Here is a 19,348-nt window from a genome sequence, read left to right on the forward strand (position 1 = left end):
TTTGAACTTGTGCTATTTTAAAAAAGATTATATTGAACCTAACCTTTCTTTTGCCAAAAAATAAATTCAGATTCAGTGATGTTTTAAACTGAGGAATCCAAAACCTCTGTAACTACATGTGTGCATTATATACAGTCTGCTGGTAATACCGTCTGTGATTTCATCCTACTAAATAGATATACTTATTACATGAAGTTTATAAAATAGTAATTTCATTCAGGGACATACTGTCCTTCTGTTCATGTCATGTACTTCTCCTTGTTTAGAATTTCAGTTTGTAAGTGCTTATCACACTAAAACACGTCTTGTTTTATTCAAAATCCAATGTCACAAACTTTGAACTTCAAAATGAAATACAAAATATAAAAATTTAATTCAAATTTTAAAAAGCCTCGAGGTGTTACAGAATTCTAGAAAAACAGATATCACTCCAATTCTCTGGAAGAACCTTATGCCCAGGTCAATTTCAGGGTCTGGGATTACACTACCAGACATTAACCAAATTTAATTCAGTATCAGCATTTTTATGGCTTTCACTTTAAGAGCAAGAGAATGGCATCTCAACAGCAGACAGAGCCATGACAGTCATAAGTCAATATGCTAGCTAAGCTTTTAAAGGAAGTAAACGATGCCAAAGGATCTCACATGATGCATGAGCTTTGAGATTTTGCTGATCCCTTGTAATATAATTGGGTTGAGTGAAGCAGAGTGGGAGATTACAGAGTAATTAGGGATAAGAAAAAGTTCTTTTTTGTGTACTTAAATTCTTTTCATTAAATGTTTTCTTATTTATTGCCCTCTAAAACAGATTAAAATAGTTAAAGTTGCTATCAAGTGCAAAACACTATGTTTGCAAAATATATTAGAAAAATAAATAAATTTACTGAATTTAAACTCAGTGTATAATCTCTCTAAAGCTGAGCTCTATTTGATTTACAGTACTGACAGGACCATACATTATCAGAACACCCCAACAATAAAATAGTCATTAGCAGCCATTAACTGTTTCTGTCTATAGAAAGGTAAATAACATTGCTTGAGTTTTGTTTAAGTTGCTTCTAATAAGTGAACTATGCACACAGAAAGAAAGCCGTGCAGCCTTACGTCAATGTGAACGAAATTTAAGTGCACCAGGTTGCAGAGCTGTATAGTGTTTACATCACAGAGCTGTGTGCATTAAGAGTACATGGCGAGTTCTGCACAAAGGGTAGTGATAAATTAGCAAAAGGAGTCATGGACAACATTTCCACTGCTTATGGAACCTGTCACTTGGCTTCCATTAAGTTAATCGGGCTTAGTAGCATAAGATGATAAATTAGACAGTTCTTTGCAAATACCGGTAGGTTGCCACCTACAACAGTTTTCACACTTGTAGTTAGAGAAGAGAGGAGATACAGCAGATAAAAGGACATTATTCAAAGTCAGACACACAAAAAAAGAGTTTCTGCTTTGAGGCTGTGACAATAAAAGAGGTACAGACTGCTGTTGCTGTCGCCTAAAAGCCTGAGTTCTTTGATTGACTTTATCAAAACAAGGAACATCAAAAACAAAGACACGCCGGGTGTTTTGATTTCCTCGGGGCATTTGGTCCATAGCAGCATGGGCCAGAACATATCTGAGCACAGTTCCATCCTCAAAATGTACTCTGTAATTATCCACCCTTTGGAGAACGGTTACACAAAGGTGAGAGAACAGTGGATAAATTCCCAGATGAGACAGATTTTTTTTGTGTTAAAGGGCAACTGCCTCGACAACTTATTTGACTTGGTTGTGTATTATTCATTAAGAGTTCCACATTCAATTGTTGTTCATCTGTCAGATAGGATTCTTTGAGCTCAACAGAAACTCGATAGATTGAAGTTGGTTGTCAGTGTTATTCTCAATGTCTGGGCTGATCCTAATAGCGCTCTTGTATTTTTTCCCCAACAGACACTAACTCATGTCAGCCACAACCTCCAGGTATTATTCACAGATTAGTTAAACAATGAAAGCTATGAAAAATAGACAACGTTTCATAAGTTATTTTTTTCTGACCCAGCAAAAAACACAATCAATATATAACCAAATATACAGAGAGCGAGAGAGAGCGAGAGAGAGAGATAAGTGGCTGATAAGGCTGGGAGGAGGATCCATACATCAAAAGTCTCGGGTTATTAGATAAAAGACAGCAGCCTAAACAATTTCAGCAACTAAATGCTTTATCTTTAAGATCACAAGACATTACTAATAGTAAAAGGCAACTCCATCACCAAGTCAACCAATACTATGAGAAACCATTTGTACACAAAACCTGCAGTGCACTTGAAAGACTTTAAAAGCTAAAAAGAAAAATAAATTATAACCACTGCGTAAACCAAACTTGGTATGTTTGACAAAACAAAGATAACAATTTAGTCCCATTTCCTACGTCAAATCATTTTATAAGTCACTCTGTTGTGTCTTAAAAACCACAAACTCTATTAAGCTGCAGAGCTGGTAAGCTTTGGAAGTCATCCCATTGTATAACTGCTTAATTACCAAGCAGATGAACTGAATGTTGCTCCAATGAACACATGAAATAACACTGACCACTTGTCAACTCACCGTGTAAGTGATCACTGCCAACATGCCAATCAAGGTCAAGGAGCTGATGGAGAAAGACAGGGCAGGAAGACCATCTGTAGAAGGAAAATCCGGTAAGGAATTAGAGATGTGCCATTGACCTCTGAAGGACACATCGATGGACTCACAACATGTACAAACTCAAGATCACAATTTCTGCTCTTTTTATTTTTTTTAGTAATGTTTTTCAGGCAGCTGTTCGTTGAGTCCTGCTATTAGTTGAAATGTTAAAATTGTTCAAATTCTATTGCATTGAATGTATTAAACACCACAAGCTGTTATCATTTGCTCCAGTTATCTACAGGGAGGTCTTTAAAGTATCCACAGTGATTGGAAGACAGTGAAAACTAATATTGGGACTAGATTCGAGGCTCTCCACTGTGAAAATAAAGTCCATTTACCTTTCATAGAAAGTGCAACTCTAAATAGATTTTTCTAGGTAATGTATGGTTTTACTTAAAAGTATACATTACAAACAGTGGAAAGATAGTAGTAAGTACAGCAAATTAATGACAAACAAATACAGTACTGTGAAGAAGTATGTTTCCCCCTTACTTATTTCTTGTTTTTTGTTTAAATGATTTTATTAAAGGAAAAAAAGCAAAGTAATCGCCCCTGTTTTTAACTAAATTTGTGGAAAGCTGAGCTCACTTTCACTAGCAACACACAGGACTGTTTACTGCTAGACCTGAAACAGAACCTGTCTGATTAAGTGAAGTGGGCCAAAAGAACTATAAAAGAAAGTTAAAGAAAAGCAACACATCTTGCAAAGATGTAAAGAAACTCAGTAACACATGAAAAACAAAGTCAGTGATATATAGCAGTCTGGGAACCTTCTTGAAGGCTTTGGGACACCAGTGAATCACAGAAAGAGCTATTATTCACAAATTGAGAAAACTCAGTGAATTTTCCCAGGAATGGTCGGCCTAACAAAATTACTTCAAGAACGCATCAATGACTCATCCAGGAGGTCACAAAAGAAACCAGAACAACACCTTAGGAACTAAAGGTTTAACTTACTTCAGTTAAGGTCAGAGTTTGTGATTCAAAGATAAGAAAGAGACTAAGACAAAAAAGACATCCATGGAAGAGTTCCCAAGCGAAAACGTCATCTCACACATGTTAAAAATATCTCCCAAGACTTTTGGGAGAATATTCTGTGCACTGATGAGACGAAAGCTAAACCTTTAGAAAGGTTTGCATCCCGTTACATCGAGCGTAACCATGAATTGGGCTCTCTACAAGAGAATCCCGAAAGAGAATGTCAGGCCATCAGTTTGTGCCAAAAGCACTTGGATTATACATCAACACAATGATTCAAAACACACCTGCAAATCCACCTCTGAATACAACAACAACAACAACAAAAAAAAAGGTTTTTGTTTGGCCTAGTCAAAGACTGAAGTGAAATCAGATTGCTACACACTGGCATGACCTTAAACAGGCCGTCATGGTTGAAAACACTCTTGAATTAACATAATTCTGTAAAGAAATGTGGGCCAAAATTCCTCCACAGTGATGTGAAAAACTAATTGGTACTTATTGCAAATGCTTGATTGCAGTTATTGCTGGGTGGCAAAACCAGTTTCTAGTTTATGAAAAGAAAATATTTGTCAGAAAGGGGCAGGCAGGTTTGGACATCTTTTTTTTCCCCCTTAATAAATAAAATCACTTTTTTTTTTACATTTATTTTAGTTATCTTGGTCAAACATTAAAATCTGTTTGATAATAAAAAAGTAATACAAGTGGGACAAATATGCAAAAAAAGAAGGAGAAAAAAAAGAGCATAACTTTTCACAGAACTGCAAGATTTGAGCTTGAAGGGCTAAAGCTTAAAAATCATATTAGTATCTGCTGCTTGTACTACTCATTCTTTTTTTGTAAGTACCCCATGCCCACAGATTCAACAATAAATGTTATATCATTGAATGGGGATAATGCTTGTTAGTATTCAGGTAATCTTGGGATTTTGTATGTTATTTTAATTAACAGAATTTCTTTTTCCAGAGATACACCTATTCAACATTTTTGTCATCACTGCCATTTAATACATTAATCATAGCCAATGTTTTAACAGCTGCGTCTCTCAATTCTGATGTGTGGTTGAGCTGATGTGTGTCACCTTTGATTGAGCCAGAAAGAGGACCACCCATAAGGCAAGGGCAACAGTAGGTATCACACCAGCTGTCAGAGTTAGAGTTAGAAGACAGGGATTGATGAAGAGACTGATTGCCACACTCCCCTGTCAGGATCCCACCTGTCATAGTGCTCCAAGTAAAAAGCTACACATTTGTCCCTCTGTAGATATCCCGCATTTTCTCAGCAGCAGCCTCATAATGCCCAGCCCACCTGTCAACACGGTCATAGGTGGCTCTGCTTGCCTTTCTCCTTGACAGTGGAATTTGAATGGGAATTTTAAGTCCGTATTCAGGGCATATATGTTGTGCTGTTTATATCATTTATCACTTTCCTTTATAGGCATCTAACAAGCAGCAGGACAAAGAAGTGGAAAATAGAGATAAATTATATACCTGCTCCCTATTGTATTGTATGCAAAAGGAAAACTTTGAAGTCTGACAGCTGGGCTTAACATTAACATGTGAATACGTGTTTTCTACTCCCGAGTGTTTCATCCCGAATTTGCTGCCTTTGTTTAGTGGTGAGCTTGGTAAAATAGACAATAGCATCATGTTCTGCATAGAGAACATTCTGTTCATGAACTCCACACAAAGCAAAGGATACATGTTTGCTGCCAGTATTCTTGGTTTCTTGAGCAGATTTTCTGGGGCTTAAACATAGGGAATGTTGTCTTTTATCATTGGTGCTTCCACGTCTGGACAGCTTCGACTCCAAGAGAAACGGAATGAGGCAGCTCTTATCTCAACCCCACATATATATAGCCCTACAGGCCTATGGTCATGCATAAGACTTATAAAGAAAGGTGTTTATTAAGGAACTCCTTTAGCCCTAGCACCCTACTTCTGTTGAGCGACTGAGTAATTAAAAGCAACCAGCAACTAGTCATCTATTCAAAGGAGAAAAAAAATCAGCATCAGCACACCTTTAAAGAGTTTTTAAAAGAGTTAACCACAAGTGCATCACATTTTTGTCATGGATGAACAAATGCTTAACCCAAAAGATTTGAGTGAAATTAAGGATCTTCAAGTGATGCTTTACAGCATCTACTTCCAGGGGCAGCACTTAAGTTTATAATTTCTTTTCTTAATGCTGAAGAAAGGAAAAAGTCAAGATAAGTTAAGTGTTAGGAATATTGTTCGAGTACTCATAGTAGTTAAAACTGGACTACTGCCCACTGCACTCTCCCTCTTGAGACATGGCCAAAAATACACAACGGTACTGTATGGTCTTGAATACCAACACGAGAGCTAGTGATCTGGAGAACATTAAGGCATCACTTGAGCACTGTAACAAATGTAATGCTGGAACTATTGAAGAGGTAGTGACTTTAATGCACAGTTGTTGCAAAGCAGTCAGGAGGGTTATGTGGTAAAAGTGCCTTTTCTTTACACAATTAACCTCCCATCTGGAAAGAGAAGAGATGGGGAATTACAAAAGGGATCATCCTCACATTTCCTCAGCAGCAGAGCAATTTCCCCCTGTGCCAAAGGAGGAAGGTTATAGAGAGCATGTAGGGGTCCACTATTATGCAGAGAGGCAGATGGTTCAACTTCCTCCTTGATCCCCAGATGGCAAGAGGCCAAAAGAACTATTAGGAGTCCACATTTGCCAGTGTTTAGCATGAGCATATTCTCAGCCTTTGTTCCATTCAACAAGTGAAAATGCCCAAATAGGGAGTTTTTACAGTGTTGTTAGGCATCAACACAAGCTATTTTCTTTATAAAATCCTTTATCATCACATTTTATATGACTGTTCAGGTAGAGAGTGACTAGAAAAGCTTGCTACATAACGTTATTGAGTATTTAGGGCAGTATTGCAATCTGTTTTCAAAGCTTGACTTCTGCTGTCGATTTTGGCACTTTCTATGACAAATACAAAGACTGATTTAAGAGTGATTACTAGACAGCCTGTCTGTAAATCACAAATGAAAGCTAAAATATATATTTACACTAGGAGAGCTAAGGGGGTCGTTTTGTAACTTAACTCATATTTCTTGACTTTTTCCTAAAATGGGTTTATTCATCTTATGGTGAATTTTCAGTTGTGTGGAATAAAAAGAAAAATGACAACCATTTATAGCTATAGCCACTGAGGACATCATTTTTACCTAAAAGACATTAACGCAAATGCTGTACACTCAACCAGTCTGGCTGCCAAGCAACACATTTATTAACCAATAACTATATAGGTCACTATAGTTAGATAAAAGAAGAATAATCATTGTAGTGCTAAATAAGTTGCAGATGGGATATTGAGCCAGGGTGGAGCAGAACAGAGTCCCGGACGGTTTGCTGACTGTGCAGAGCAGCAGGGATGTGATGTTAATGAGATGATAAACAGTCACTGTTCTACTTTTACAACAATTCATTTATTAAAATGTGCTTCTTATCTTTTGTGGGCAACTGTGAATTAACTTTTAAAATGTAGGCAATGGTCGGTTCAACCGGCTCCACAACTTTTCCATAATTTTGTTCTCCTACAATAAATAAAGTATTTAGATATCGTTGTGTTTGTTCTTGTTCATTAGTGGATTCTGTACCACTATTGCTGTTGTTGCTTGACAGAGCCTGGCAGTTCTAGAGGGGTTGTGGTACAAGTTGTTACAATTTTACATTACATTGGTGAGGGGTTTTTTTTCTGATGGTTCCAGTGAGCTAAATGTGGAGAGTGCATATTAACAATTTCAGTCCGTTTTTGACATCTCATCTTTGACATGTTCTAGTTCCACTTAACTTTCAATGGTGCACTTTAAATTAACCACATTTCTAGTCTGTTAGTTTAAAAACTAATTTGAGACTTTCAAAACCACCACATAATTTTCTAGCCATCCAAGACATGACTACCTGCTCATATCCTCCCTCTCCAAAGTGGAGAGGGTTATGCATTGTATTGAAGTGTTTAGTCATGGTTATAATGGTAGTCCAAAATCCTGTGTTACATAGACAGAAAAGCTGTACTGGACAGTACTGTGATCAGTGATCAGGCTATATGTAAAACTGACATTATAATAACTTGATAATAGGATGACAGTAGAAATAAGGAAATCCTACAAGATGAGGTGGATTGAATGAAGTAGCTTCACTTTCAAGTGATAAAGAGAAAAAATACGATAAGTCATGGGAACAACTGCTATAAAACAAGACATAAATTGGACATAAGTGTAGGCGTTTTTCTAAAGAATGGGTACTTACGACTACTCCCAAGTTCCTCAAAAAGGTATTGTACTTTCTCCCACTGAGTAGAATTCTGACCGGGTGGGGCGGCGAGTGGAACAAACGCTCTGTAAGAATAAAAAATAATAACTTTTAAGACAGATAAAATTATGGTGGTTCTTTCTAGGCTATCTTTGTCCTCATCACAGAGACAAAGATTCACAGAAATTCATATTAACAGCACATTAAACTGCTCTTTTCAATGAAGGAAAGTACATGAATAATAATAAGGTTTCCAAAAAATGAAGTTTCCAAAAAGTTGAGATATTAATCAAATCATTTAAAAATAAAGTAAACCTTGTATTTAATTAAAAACAGTAGAAAAACAACACATAAAAATGATTAAACTTACGCATTAATAGTTTCTGGAAAAACATCTATTTGCTTACCTTGGCATAAACCACAACTGTTAAACTGTATTCTCCTTACTTTCACAGTAAACTGCTGAGCTACAGGTTCAGTCAGGTCAGCAGTTTCTAAGTGTCCTTAAATTATGACCCACGCAGCTACTCAGCCAGATACAGACATACATTGGCGCGAGCCAGTAATTATGGTCTATGTTTACACATGTGACTATGAAACTGACTTGGATAACATAGCTGAGAAGGAATTTATTATGGCAATGGATAATAATCACTGAAACTACTGTTACTACAAAAGAATTCTTACAAGTCAGCATATAGCTCAAATGATTAACACCTGATTATTCAAAATGAAGCTATTTACAATTTTTCATAAAAGCTTCTCAATTTTGTCATTTTGAGAAAAACAGCTGCCACACATAGATTACCAGGCGCCACTCTGCTCTCTCTGATAGTCTTTTTTTAATGTACATTTTGAGTAATAAAGAGACCTACGTTTCCCATCCGGGTGATTGGCAGAGATCACTTGTATCTTTTTTAGGTAAAGGGACAACACAGCAAATAAAAACCTGAAATAGAACAGAAACTACTCAATTCAGAAAAAAGAAACAATGGTTACCCCCCCGCAGGCAACCAAGGCAGAAAGAGTTTAAGCAAATGTCACCAATTGTTACCACAGTAACATCCACCTTAGGCTTGAGTTGGACTATTGTTTCCACTTTAAAATTATTTTAGCAAAATCAAGACCAATCTAAGCAAAAAATCCCAAACTAAGTCTAAAGTATCCAGACCCAAAGATATTTTCTGATGTTATATGTATTTCCTCTAGGATTCATACTTGCACTTTATCTTTTTAATGTGAATTCCTTTGGCCATCATACGTCTCACTTTTGTTTTTAGAAAAAGAAAATAAAAAGCTCTCGTTAGCTTACTCAACTCTTCATAACTGTGTCTACATAAAGGTTTTTAAAACTTCATTCTTATATCCATCAGATGAGAAATGTTTGGCAGAGTTGGTCTTGCTTTATTTATCGACATTAATTTCCAAACTTGTGTGTGTTGTGGTTCACTCTTTTTGGAGAAGTAACCTTGCTTTAGTTGTTGCAGAATTCAGAAGCCATCATCTTTGATCACCACTGTAACAGTCTCTCGTTGCCACTTAAAACGTGTTTTGAAATTTTTAGAGCACATTTTCTATGTAGTTCCAAAAAATAAGTTTGACATAGTGTCTTAGTTATAAAAATCTAGCTTCTCTATAACTCTGACAAAGCTTGACTTCAGTTCCTCCGATTTCAAATTTAAAAAAAAAAAAAAGAGAGAGAGAAAAAAACCCCTTAATATTATTTACATTACTACAAAAAATAAGTTTAAAAAAACTGAAAGTATTACATCATTGGCAGTCAGATTTTAAGAAACATAGATAAATAAGTAGAAATCCTGCAGCGAACAATCAGAGGCTATTTAAGGAGTCAGTCACCTTGCCAGGTTTAAAGACAACAAAAGCCTGTAACATGAAGCAAAGACCTACTGAGTGAACACTGCCCAAACAGGGCCATTATGTCTGTTGGTATCAGAAAAGCAGTCTGAGATTAAAGCTATCATGTTGCTGAAAATCAAAGCACCTAAGCAACAATTGCTAGAACAAAGCACCAATAGTTCCAGTTTATTGGGAAAAGGAGAGGGAAATTGCTTCTGTCTACATCCTGACATCCAAACTTTCAGCTGTAACAAAGTATAGTCATGTGTCCTTTTTTTCTCCCAGCCAGGTAAGCCTTTTCTCAGTTCACCATTTAATGGTTGAGAGAGCGCATTTAATTGTGTAGGTTGAACTTCAGGTGTGTTGCTGTCACGGTTGCAAAGGAAATCTATTATGTTGTGTTGGTGTTCCTAAACACAACCAGTTTTAAATCTGCACATAAACAGAGCATGGCTGAAAATGTCTAAATGCTGAATTTCTAACAAAGATCTATTTAAATGCACTCTGCATTCAAAGAATCTAGTTAGCACTCATACACAAAAACAAAACACTTATTTAGAGAAAGGTACATAGCTTTGTCTCCTGAATGGCTTATCATGGCCAGACAAATGGCCCTGTAGCTGTTTGAAGGGATCGTCTTCTCATTAACTCACCACAATGATGTATCCACACCCGAGTACCTGCCGTGTACTAAAGCAGAAGAAGCCAACCATGTCTCCAACTCACCCAATTAAAAGAAGCGCCACGCAGACAATGACGAATCCAATTGTGTACTTCAGAGCATTTTTCACTTGCTGTAATGAAAAAAATTAATTTAACTGGTCAATCATAGCCATGAAGTGAACTATTATTATTCATTGTGAGTGAGGGAAGGGGTCATATTCCATTCAGTTAAGGACTATAGAGAGTGAGAACTATACAGAGCCAGTGTAGATCCTGTTTGACCTGGCAGAGATAAACTGTCACTCCTGGTGCTATTCAAGGCTTTTAAAGTAACAATACAAAGGACCTTCCAATCTGTGAGAGAAAGTGCCTCTGTCAGCTCAAAATTGACACATGCATGGGAGAAACTGCACTATGAGATAGCTGCTGTTTGGTGCTCGTGAAATGACTAAATGTTAAAATCCCTCACTAAAGCATCTTCTAAAGTCTCTCTGAATTAATGCAGTGGTTCGGTAAATTGGGGTGACTATTTTCATTACCACAATGAAACACGTGTTGGATAAAATCCGTGAAACATCTGTTGGGTAACTTTTCTTCATGTGTTATGACTTTTTAAGTGGCAATGCCTTGCAGACTGAAATGTTACCTAAAACTGAGAGCAGGTGAGCTAATGGTAGCAAACATTAAGCAGAAGAAAGCCTGTTTTATCTCCAAAAAAAAAAGAAAAAAAAAAAAAGAAATCATGACCGGTCCTTTCTTTCGGAGGAAAACTACAGTTAACACCAGTCAGATATTTGGAGTAACTATCATGGAGTAATTGATTTTTTTTTTTTATCAAATCTAACCTGTCTTTTTTCTGGCTAGTGTTAGTTATTGCCTGTTAACAAAAATGAAGTTAGCAACTCAATTTAGCTACAATTACCACCTAACTTGTGTCTGTAACTTATGGATACATTTGGAAATGCGAGTTGGCTAGCCTCCTAAATTACTTGACCAGCCAACGTTGATTTTAGCCATCAGTAAATTACATAAATGGCGCAAAGCAAAACGTAATAAATAACACTTGTTTTCTGTGGCATACAGTACATAAAGTAGTACAATGTCTTACTGTTGTAGTCCATGCAAGTTTGCACACAGTGTGTTAAGCTTAAGTTACATATAAACTTGAGTTCAATAAAAAAAGCAAGCGATGGTGCTTGATTGGACATGGATGGTTTAAACCCAGGTTACAGAGAGCTCACTTAAGTTTGCCCCTGCATTGCCAGTGCCTTAAAAGCATGTTGATTGTATTTGCTACCTAACAGAACATTTGATGTCTTTATTTTTTAAGTCTTTTTAATGTACAAAGTACATAGTCTAACTCTCAACAACCATTACAACCTTTTACATTCAGCAAATATGTGCACCTTGTTCCTTCTGTGATCATGCTGTGTGAGTCTTGTGACAGATTAGAAAACATTCCTCTACAGCACCACAAGTAGTCAAACAATCAACACTGTATCTGCAATTACTTGCAAATTATTTTAAAGCTTGTAAATTTTAGTCACAAGGAGCATAGCAATGTAAAAGTTATTAGCAGAGAATCATAAATGATCCAATTATTAGAAATAATATTAAAGGAAAAACTACTTAAGAAACAACCTATTTTGTTGATAAAAATCCACTTTAACATGGGTGCTTTGGGAAGGTTTGTGTGATTTTCAATTAAATAAAAATAAAAGATGAAGTGGTGCAAGTCGCCTTGAACTGGCTACAATATTCAAATGAAATCATTTTAGGATAAGCACCACATCTCAGCAGTTTACAGAGATGTGTGTAGCAAAAGAAAGTCACTTACTGAGCATTTGTTCACATTGTTGTCATCCCTTTCTTCATAGTAGAAGTAAACAAAGGGGATCCACAGGAAGACACAGATTAGTATGATGGAGTAAAGAGCTGTTTGGAAAAAGGAGAAATGAATTCAAGAATTAAAAATCACAAATTTTGAGATTTACACTGACAAAAGTGAACATCACAGACTGTCAAACCTGCTCTATCATGACACAGCAGTACAGTGCATTAAAAAGAAAACGTATTGTGCTGACCTTCCATTAACATGTTAAAGGTCATGTGAAGTACACATATGAAAATATATTTTGACCCTAAGGACATGTGCATTACTTTTTTAACCCTATTCAGGATATTAAGGTACCACAATATAACAAATTATATAGAAACCCCAAAAGTTTTATTTCTAATACTCCCAAAAATACAGGAACTTTTCTTTCTATTAAACTGGTATGGACATAATGTACTAGGTGCACATTATAATCTGGTGCCACCAGCAGTTAAGTCTCTACTGCTGCAACAGGGGGCTGAGAAAGGTGGAACCTGCAAGTTATTGCTAATGAAAAATTAACATGTATATCACAACTGCTATGAAGAAATAACCAAAACAAATAAACAAATAAATAAGCCTCATTCAGAAAAGTGGAAAGACAGAAAGAGGGAGTGAAAGAGATCACATAAGCAAATGTGGTGATGGACAAACTCCAGAACTAACCTTTGATATTCAAACTGGCTTAAAGAGAAATGAAATTTATGTTCAGATATATATAAACTAACTATATAAAGACTAGGTCAAGCAAAATAAATGCATAAATAATAACAATATTTCATATAATAATATTTCATTTCAGATATATATTTCATATATATCTTATCTTATCTTATAAAAATAATGAGGCCACATCACAATGAAAATAAATTAGCATACTGAAAAAAAATATGGCTTTCACTTTTTAGGTCTCGTTAAAGTAGTGCTTTTAATGCTCAAGGTATTTGTAACTGCTTATCTTTATAAAATATTTGGCCACGGGGTCAAAATTTAACAAACAATGTTTCTAGTTTCTTTTTCCTTTTCTTTCCAGTAACTTGTAGTGTGGAACAGGCTCACACCTCTTAAGCTGTGTTAACCAGCAAGCACTATTTAAACACTGTCTTAACTATGGTTGTTAAAAATAAACTGTATGCAGACAGTTCATCTGCAAGAAAAACAAACGGTTATGCAAGATAAAAGCAGATCATAGTGTGAGCGGAAAAACATCAGATCTCAGCATCTCATCTGCAATGGAAGAAAGAATTTGCTAGTATGCACCATGTTTGTTGACAAGTCAGTCATCCACATTTTATTGATTTGCATATGGAGACTGGATTCGATGCAAGCACAATCAAGATAATGAGAACTGATTTTAATACAAGATGTTGAAAATTGAAAAAAGAAATAGAACTGATATCACTAATCAGTATCCATACAATGTTTTCTCATACAAATCATATGTTTATGTGTAAATGGGGTCAATAACAACTGTCAGCTAGTAAACCTGTATCATTAGTATTCTTTAAACAGCCTGAACATGTAAGGAACTGTTGTTTACACACTTTGAGCGTGTTAAACTCAGTAATCTATGAATGGTGCTCTTTCTGCTCAGAATATGATCCAGAACACTAAACAATTGATTCAATTAAAGGAGGAATATGTTCTCCCTTGGTTGTTGCTGTGACTATTAGACTGAGTACCTTTTACAAAGCAGATAATAACAATTTCCTCTTGAATGTTGACAACACTAATATAAGAGAAACCTATCAGCTTGAGAAAAATTGCTTTATTCAATAGAGCTTGTGACCTTCGAGAAAGGGCTTTGACATTCTCTGATCCAAGCCTTTTTGTTTGTTTCTTCCTATATAACTTTTCTGAGAGAAAAGACCAACACTCAAATGCATTAGGAATTCATAAAGGGGAGGGTGCGGCAAAAAACACTTAAACAGAGAGATGCTATTCCAAGCTGGTAGCTTTTTTTTCCTGCAGCAAATGGATGTCGATGCAGACAGACCAGATAACCTCAAAATAACTCATAGAAAAGCATGTCGCAACAGTGTGCTCAGCAGCATGGTTACCGTTTCCCAGAAACACCTTGAGGTGATAATGTGAATCATTAGCACAAGATGCAACAAAAAAGAAAGGTGCTAGAATAAACAGCTTACCAAGACCGTATCCACTGTACTTTCCCGTGAAAACAGCCCCTTTAATACTGTGCGTGATTTTTATGAGTTAAACTTGAATTTAAAGTTCTCAAAATAAAATAAAAATAATAACAAAAGGTAACATTTGAAACCTTTAATGGATTTGAGGTTCAGGTATATGAAAGACTAAATAAATGCCCTAAGCAATACCCCGGACCTCAGAATGAGAAACTACACAACTGTAAATGTGACTGTTGGATGTAAACTAATAGAAGCTGAGTAAAACTAAAATTGAAAACTCCTAACAAGCACTTAATCCATAAAATCAGCAGTACACTTCAACTCCAATGGGCATGTGGAAAACTACTGTTCCATATCAGTCAAGAAGGTATGACCCTAAGCGAGTGCAAACATGTCCCTTTGTGAAATGAACAATATTCCACAAAAGGCTCTCTGTGCTGCAGACAAATGAATGCCATTGTTACAGAGGTTTGGTTTTTCCCAGCTGTGATTCTGACAGGGCATTACTTTCAATAAACACATGCTCATTGCTCCACTAAGGTATCCATTTACACTCATTTACAGCTAAACAAACGGAGTTCAGAATGATGCCAGGAGCCCATAAATGCAAGCCATGCACAGTATGCAGCCACTGGCATATGCTTGCAGGTTAAAGCAGTGAGCAAAATTAATCATAACACCATGAATATTAACACAATGAAGGAATAGGTCATACTGCATTGCAATGAATCATCCATTACTCTTCATGCAGATCTTGGGAAGAAGACCTGACCAGGGAAAGTTTTGCATATTTATCCCTGTGAAAGGGAGCATGTATAAATGTCCTTAAACCTTTACACAATTCTTGTGCTGGCAGTGGATCCATCATGTTCTGTGGGTAGCAGGGCTGCACTTTCCCTGGATCAGCTTTTCTGAGGCATCCCACAGATATCCACCAGAATGAGGTATGGGGAGTCAGCACCAAGAGACCTTTGTCACATTCCTTGAGTTGTTTTTGAGCAGTTTTTGAGGAGCAGTGGAGTTCACTGCCTTGCTAAGAGAGATGACTATCATCGGGTACGGGTTTGTCCCAAAACAATGTTTTGGTGGGTGGTACATGTCAAAGTAAGAGCTACAGGAGTGCCAACATGCAAGGTTTTGAGGCAGAGCATTTCAGTGTAACAAGATGATTGTCGTTATTCACTTCACCAGTCAGTGGTTCCAGTATACACTCCCGTTTACTCAGTGATCAAAAACAACAGTACTTATAAATTTGCTCTGTGAGGCTTAATGATAACCACGTCCTCACATGACAGTGGCTATCCACTGAGCATTAGCACCTCTTGTTCCTTGATGTAATACAGTAATACATGTTGTAAAAATACAACATGTATTACTGATCATGTGAAAATTCAATACCATGGGTGATATCTCATAGAAAACCTTCCTTACTTGCATGTCAACACTGAAACTATCAACACTGAAGACACAGAGGATTTCAGATATTTATTTAAAACAAAACAGAATTTGCACACGAGCTACATGAATATCAGGAGAATTGCACTGACTCATATTTCTTAAAGGTATATCAGTAACAAGTTTGCTGTGACTGGCATGTGTCTGGGACTTTCACATGCAGCAGTCTACTGCTGTTATACATGCGGACTTAGCCTCTGGCAACCAGATTTCAATATTTGGTGACTGGCTCAAGAGATACAGACGGTTGTTGGAGAGTCACAGGTACCACCCATGGCTCCTCTAGTCTGCCTGTCAAAGTGTCCTTGGGCAAGATACTGAACCCTAAAGTTTAACAACTGATCATTTCAAGTGCTATATAAGTACCATTTAGCAATATTTAAAGTCCACTAAAGCAACAAGCAGCAACTTAAGACAGACACTCTGGAAACCTCCAAGTTATTCTACAGGTTTCAGTTCTTTATGTTGAATATGTAGGATTTGCATAGGCCTCTCATATTTTCACAGAAACCCCAGCTTTTTCCAGCTGGCAGCAGACCTCATTACACACACACACTTTGAGGAAAGAGGGTAATGTGAAACTGAATGCATACGAAAAAAGGGACTGGCTGCATTCACACTAAATTTTCATCAGCTCTGTCCTCAAGGTACTTCAGATCAGCACCATCAGTACCTTGCGTAAGGACACTTTGGCGTGTGGATTGAAGAAGCCGGGGGTTCATACCACTAGCGCTCGAATTAGCTGATGACCCCTTTTACCTCTTCTATTGTATACGATACAAGGTGAGGCTAAGTGTTCACTTAAAATCTGTGTCAGTATTTTGAACTGGGAAAAAGGGAGCAGAAAAGCTGCTACCTGGGTTGTTTCTTGTCCTTGTGTGACTATGTTTCAATTGTCAAAGGCCCCTCTGTATCACATAAAACTGCCAAAATAAAACTACAATTTGTCAGTGTTTTCAGAAATGCTCTTAAAAAAAGCATTAGGCTACCACTTTACAATAAAATTCACTCTGCACATGTGGGTGGACCAAAAAAAAAAAAAAAAAAATCACAGAGAAAAAAAAGAAACTTATTGTTAGTGTATTTGCAAGAGGACTCCTTCCTCGCTAGTTTCTCTTCCACAAATGGCATTAAAAAAAAAAAGGCAGGGAGAAAGCCAATGATTTATTTAAAGGGCCCAGGGGTATTTTGCCCTGTTGCTTAAGGGTCTTATGCACCACTGCTTTGAAGTACTGAGCAGTCCAAGGAAATGTATAAATGGACAGAGGAAGGAGATTGAAAGGCTAAGCTTTCAAACTTAGGGTTCATCAAAGATCACAAAAAGGTATTTGGGCTCTAAAAGGAAGTGGTTGTTTCTGTTGCAGACGTTCTTCCCCTTTGTCGACTTAAAAGGTACACTGAATGTAATAGTACACCGTGTAGACTTTGTGAGCAACTGCAGAGTTTAATAAGTAATGGTTCAATCTTGATTCTGGCATTACAGATGTATTCTGATATAGCTGTTACCTTTTCATCACTGCTGTTCAGGTTTTTGCTCAAAGTGCCCCCTGTGCAATACTCTATACTCGCGCATTTACTCTGAGATCGAATATAAAATGAAACATTTGCTTGAGCAAAAGCTTAACATGAACACACAGATAAATTTTAAAAATGGTTTGAAGTAACCTGTAAATGCCACAATGGCAAATGCTCCCACTGATTCTGTACAATTATGTTGATTCCTAAAAAAACAAAAAAAAAGAGAAAACATTCATGTGAAAAGGTTTATCAGAAAGAAAGAAAGAAAGAAAGAAAGAAAGAAAGAAAGAAAGAAAGAAAGAAAGAAAGAAAGAAAGAAAGAAAGAAAAGGCTACAACAGAATTTTCCAACCCTATAATTGCAATTCTATGACTACCCTATGTTTGTAAAACTCTTAAGGCTGATTATAAAGTAAAATGTGGCTGCAGAGAAGCATGTCCATAGAAAATGCACTTTAAAAATAATAATAATAAAACAGCAGAAATGAACCAAATGACAGCTATGTAAAGCCATCAAATTATTTTAAAGATCAAATAAATAAAACACGGGGAGTTCTTCAAATCACTGGACATGCACATACTTATTAACTGTGACCACCAATGAATATAAAACAGTCTACTTCAGAGAAAAACATGCATCACCAGTACAAATAGAAATCTCTGTCAACCCTGTAATTATACTATTTGTGAAGAGACAAATGGACAGTGCTATCAAATGTTGCCTTAAGGAAAATTCATCTTTAAAAGTTACACTTGAAAGGAAGCTGTCCACACAATAAACATGGAGCTAGGTCTCCACCTACTGGCAAATAATAAAGTGATGGCCGTTATAAATAAATAAATAAAAACCAAATCTGTCTAGTTCTACATAAACACCGATAACAAAATGCACTATGTAGCTAAAATTAGATTCAGCGTATTTTCACTTTCAGTCTCATGCTGCAGCCTTCAGCAAAGTATGACTTTGCTAAGACGCAGCACAGTCCTCTCATGCCGTCATCTTCACAAGCACCTAGTCACAGTAGACATTTTATCACATAATGATGTATCATGAATCCCTTCTGAGTTAAAAAAAAAAAAAAAGGAGGTAGAAAGGTAGAGCTGACTGGAGAGCTAATCTGTAAAAATCTCACATCATATGACCAACAGTCATCTTATGTTTGGTACAGCAGAAAGCAGCAGAACAACAAGTACAATCAACTGAGGAACATGTCAGTGTGACAGGTTAATATTCTGCACCGCTGAGCTCATAATTCAATTCCAATATTCAAAATGTGCTACGATTGAACAAAACGTTGCTCCAAACGAACAGAACCCATTATCAATCTAAACTCCAAGGCTGGGACTTTTGTATTCCAGGCAGTTTTACAAGTATACATCCTTCCATATCAGCAGCCAAAGGTTACAAGCACAGCATATACTTACACAGCTCTGACCACATGTGCACATGCTTGAAGCAAACAGCAAATTCCTTCAAGCTTCTTCCCTACCCCTCTTCTGACTTTAACGTCTATGGCTTTTCAGCTGAATAACATTATGCACATAAAAAAGCCTCTCTTTTGCTCTTTGAATGACATAAAAGCATATAATGCCTACTTAACACACAATATAAAACATGTAGTAACCTATAAAACTGTGTGGAATGAGCATCACAATATGAAGTGCTACATAAAACCCAGCAATTTTAGCTGCCACTCAAAGCAATTACAGAAATTGTGACTTAAGATTTTCTCTCAAAGGCTCCAACCAGATGTACTAAACCAATTATTAAGCCAACTATATGTGCTTTTGCTTTAATTTGGGAAACACATCTTGAGTGTAACTACTGTACCATGAACATGGTTTCCAGGCAGTTTGGCCATTAAATGAATTAAATTACTGACACAGCCCTGCATTGA

The 19,348-nt window shown here is 36.6% G+C and overlaps 1 protein-coding gene across 1 annotated transcript in view; it reads right to left on the reverse strand.

The window, feature by feature from the left end:
- Positions 1–19,348, reverse strand: part of lmbrd1 (LMBR1 domain containing 1) — a 48,991-nt gene that overhangs the window by 22,809 nt on the left and 6,834 nt on the right. Inside the window, exons 4-7 of the mRNA XM_085297103.1 lie at positions 12,293–12,390; positions 10,519–10,586; positions 7,933–8,021; positions 2,584–2,657 (exon numbers count right to left, since the gene is read on the reverse strand). Of these exons, the coding sequence (XP_085153229.1) occupies positions 2,584–2,657; positions 7,933–8,021; positions 10,519–10,586; positions 12,293–12,390 (329 nt within the window). The remainder of the gene's footprint in view (positions 1–2,583; positions 2,658–7,932; positions 8,022–10,518; positions 10,587–12,292; positions 12,391–19,348) is intronic.

The sequence above is a fragment of the Mchenga conophoros genome, linkage group LG13 (assembly GCF_057382185.1).
Source record: "Mchenga conophoros isolate Kocher_MC1m ecotype Shallow Benthic linkage group LG13, M_conophoros_male_GT1.1, whole genome shotgun sequence".
NCBI lineage: Eukaryota > Metazoa > Chordata > Actinopteri > Cichliformes > Cichlidae > Mchenga > Mchenga conophoros.